Below are 2,868 nucleotides of genomic sequence, written 5' to 3'. Positions count from 1 at the left end.
TTTACAGGGAGGGGGGGACCCCCCCCCCCATAGTTCTGTACAAAACATTATAACCCAAAGTTGGTCAAATAACACCTGTCTTCAATTATTAACACGTCAGTTCGTCATGTTGATGGCATCCATTTTGGTCCCCCACGCCCCCCCAGCAGTCACTTCTGGTGCAGTTTCGACAGGAGAACCTTTATGACAATGGATTGTTCAGGGAGTTCGTGTAAAGTGCTTGACAAGGTAAATCGGATTCAGTTTATTAAAAATGCAGCCTGAACAAATGCATCTTGTTCTTCGTCTAAAACGTGGGCGGGTTTCTCGATGCACGTTTCTCGGTCTTGAAACTGGAGTTAAAACTGCAGTTTGCAAATGTCCTTTGCCCCGCGCAGCAACGCCGCTAGCTGGAGCTGTCCACTCCGCGTGGTGCTGAAACAGCGTGACTGCCTGTAGCGCGGATTATTCCTCTTTCTCCTTCACTTCCGAGACCTCTTGGCTTACTCCAGCCGCGACACTGCACATACGATTGTGCATCGCCCCTGGATCCCATCGGAACCGGTGTGGTGCCTTTCACTTATGTACATCTAAAGCGCCTTCTCTCCAGGCGAGAATGAATCGCCAGATGGAGCGATCCCTGCCCACCACCAATTGTCATGATCTTTGCCACTGCCACTAAGGAGCCATTGGGAGGTGGGCTCTCCAGCCTGATCCCTTCAGCAAGGTGTGACCGGGCTCACCCCAGAAAACGACATCAATCAGGGCTCCCCGTTGGGCTTTAGAGTGTGCCAAATGACAGCCCCACCGCATAGAAGCCCAGGCCTTTGAGCTTCTCCTCGGTCCTCGCTTTCTGCTTCAAATGGACTTTGCTGTGTCTCTTCTTCTCGTCGCTCCTGGCAAACCGGCGGCCACAGATGTCACAGGAGAAGGGCTTCTCCCCGGTGTGCGTCCGGATGTGGGTGGTGAGGTGGTCGCTGCGGCTGAAGTTCCGCAGGCAGATGCGGCACTGGAAAGGCTTGTGGCCCGTGTGGATCCGGAGGTGCCTGTTGAGCTCGTCCGACCTGGCGAAGCTCCGGATGCAGTTCTCCACGGGGCAGGTGAAGGATTTCTCGTGCGGCTTGGGGCAGAAGCATTTGGAGGAGCATTTGTTCCTGCGGGTTCTCTTCTTGGGCTCGCTTAGGAGGTTGGGGTGGGTGGAGATTAAAGCGTTGGCGGAGGAGGTGGAGGGATGGGCCAGGAAGTCTGCGGTAGGGACTGACGGGGACTGGTGGCGGTGGAGGAGCTCGGTTGGATTCATTAAGCTTGGAACGACCTCGGGTGGGGCCAAGGAGGAGTCGAAGTCTTGCATTAACTGCGGTGGGAGGTGGTGGATCTTGGCCTCACCGAAGTCGCCGGGGATCTGCCCCTGGCTGTTGAGATTCTGGAAACTTTCCGGCTCGCAACTGAAACCTAAGCTGTTGCTGTAGGTCCCCGAGGCTTCAGACAGGCTGTTGAGCTCGGACCGGCAGCTGACGGACAACACGTTTTCGATTTTGGATCCGAGGGGATGGAACATGGCTTGGCTACTTTCCGGGGGCTGGAAGGACTCAGAGGACTGGTAGCCATCTGGCAAGTAGTTCTCAGGTTGAGCCAGTGGCTCCCATTGGGAGCAGGAAACCTTAAATTTGTCCAGGGCTGGAATCTTAATGTCCTGCTTGTTTTCCAACAGTTTTGCCTCAAAGAGACACTGCGCGGAGCTCCCTACGGTCGGGGAGGTTTGGACTCGGGGCGCGTTCTCCAGCGTGGGGAAGGCGGGGTAGCCCTGCTCGGCGAAGGGGGGCTGGACAGAGAGATTCAGTTCCGGCTGGCAGTTGGAGTAAAGGTCCAAGTGGTTCTGAAGGGCGTCTGGGACCGAGTAGAGAGAGTCCAGTTGTCTCTGGTGGCCTTCGGAGCCAGGGAAAGGAGAGAGGCCCAGGATGCCCGACATCAAGTTGAAGAGGGATTCCTGGTCCTGGGGCTGCTCCGGCATCGCCTTGATGAGAAAGCTGCCCGTGTAGCTGAGCGAGGGGGCTGGCTGGCTGCCTAGGAAGAAGTAATCGGCCGTTTCCCCGTTTGTTGTGGACCCCATGAATTCACCTGGGAATTAAAAGGGGAAACAAAAGCTGGTCAGAGACATTGCTTGGCCAGGGGGCGGGACATACAGACCGGGCGGCATCAATAGCGGTGCAAGAGCGGTCCACGCAGAAACTCCCAGCCCAGCTGGGTTATATAACACATCGCGGCGTCTAACATCGCGGTGCCTTCAAAGCCGGGCCACAGCCACAGGAGAGCAACGTGCCCCCCGCCCAATCCCCACCCTCCCGGGGTCTCTGGGGAAGGCCCTGCCCAGGCATTAGTCAGCTTCGGATCATTGCCAAGGGCCACTCTCGCTAAGCAAGAGCCCTGGTCCTCTTTCAACGCCACAGGCTCAGCTGCTTGGAAGCCGGATCCCCCCCCCCCTATCCTGCTTGGCTACAAGTTGAAGGGGGTGGCGGGGGGGGGTCCTCTTACCTCCGAGGAAATCGGCCGCCGCCTCCCTCTGCTGCCCCGCCAGAAGTTGCTGCTCCTGCGGGCCTGAGCCCGGGTGCTCCCCGGCTTTGAGCTCGCAGCTCTCCTGGTACTTGGAGTACAGCGAGTCCTGGCAGGAGAAATCCATCACGCTCAACATCTCCGGCGAGCCCAGGCTCGGGGAGGAAGGGGGGGTGGGGCTGCAGGGAAAGTCCCCAGCTCTCCAGCTCCCGATCGCCGCTCCAGCCCCTGCGGTCTCCTTCCCAGGCCGGTGCCCGGGTGCGCTCAGCTTGCTGCGCCGGGGCTTGGCGGGGACTCCCGGCTCCCAGCGCTGCGGCGCCTTTTATACCTGCAGCGGGG

The 2,868-nt window shown here is 58.6% G+C and overlaps 1 protein-coding gene across 1 annotated transcript; it reads right to left on the bottom strand.

Annotated features, from left to right (window-relative positions):
- Positions 1-760: 760 nt before the first annotated feature.
- EGR4 (early growth response 4) lies at positions 761-2,668 on the bottom strand. Its single transcript, XM_024203778.2, has 2 exons — positions 2,512-2,668; positions 761-2,097 (listed from the first exon to the last, which is right to left on the bottom strand). Exons 1-2 carry the CDS (start codon positions 2,666-2,668, stop codon positions 761-763), a joined length of 1,494 nt encoding a protein of 497 aa, XP_024059546.2.
- Between the last annotated feature and the right edge of the window lie 200 nt (positions 2,669-2,868).

The sequence above is a fragment of the Terrapene carolina genome, unplaced genomic scaffold (assembly GCF_002925995.2).
Source record: "Terrapene carolina triunguis isolate 2854851 unplaced genomic scaffold, T_m_triunguis-2.0 Scaffold633, whole genome shotgun sequence".
NCBI lineage: Eukaryota > Metazoa > Chordata > Testudines > Emydidae > Terrapene > Terrapene triunguis.
The sequence above is the reverse complement of the archived record's forward strand: the minus strand, read 5'-3'. Positions and strand labels throughout refer to the sequence as shown.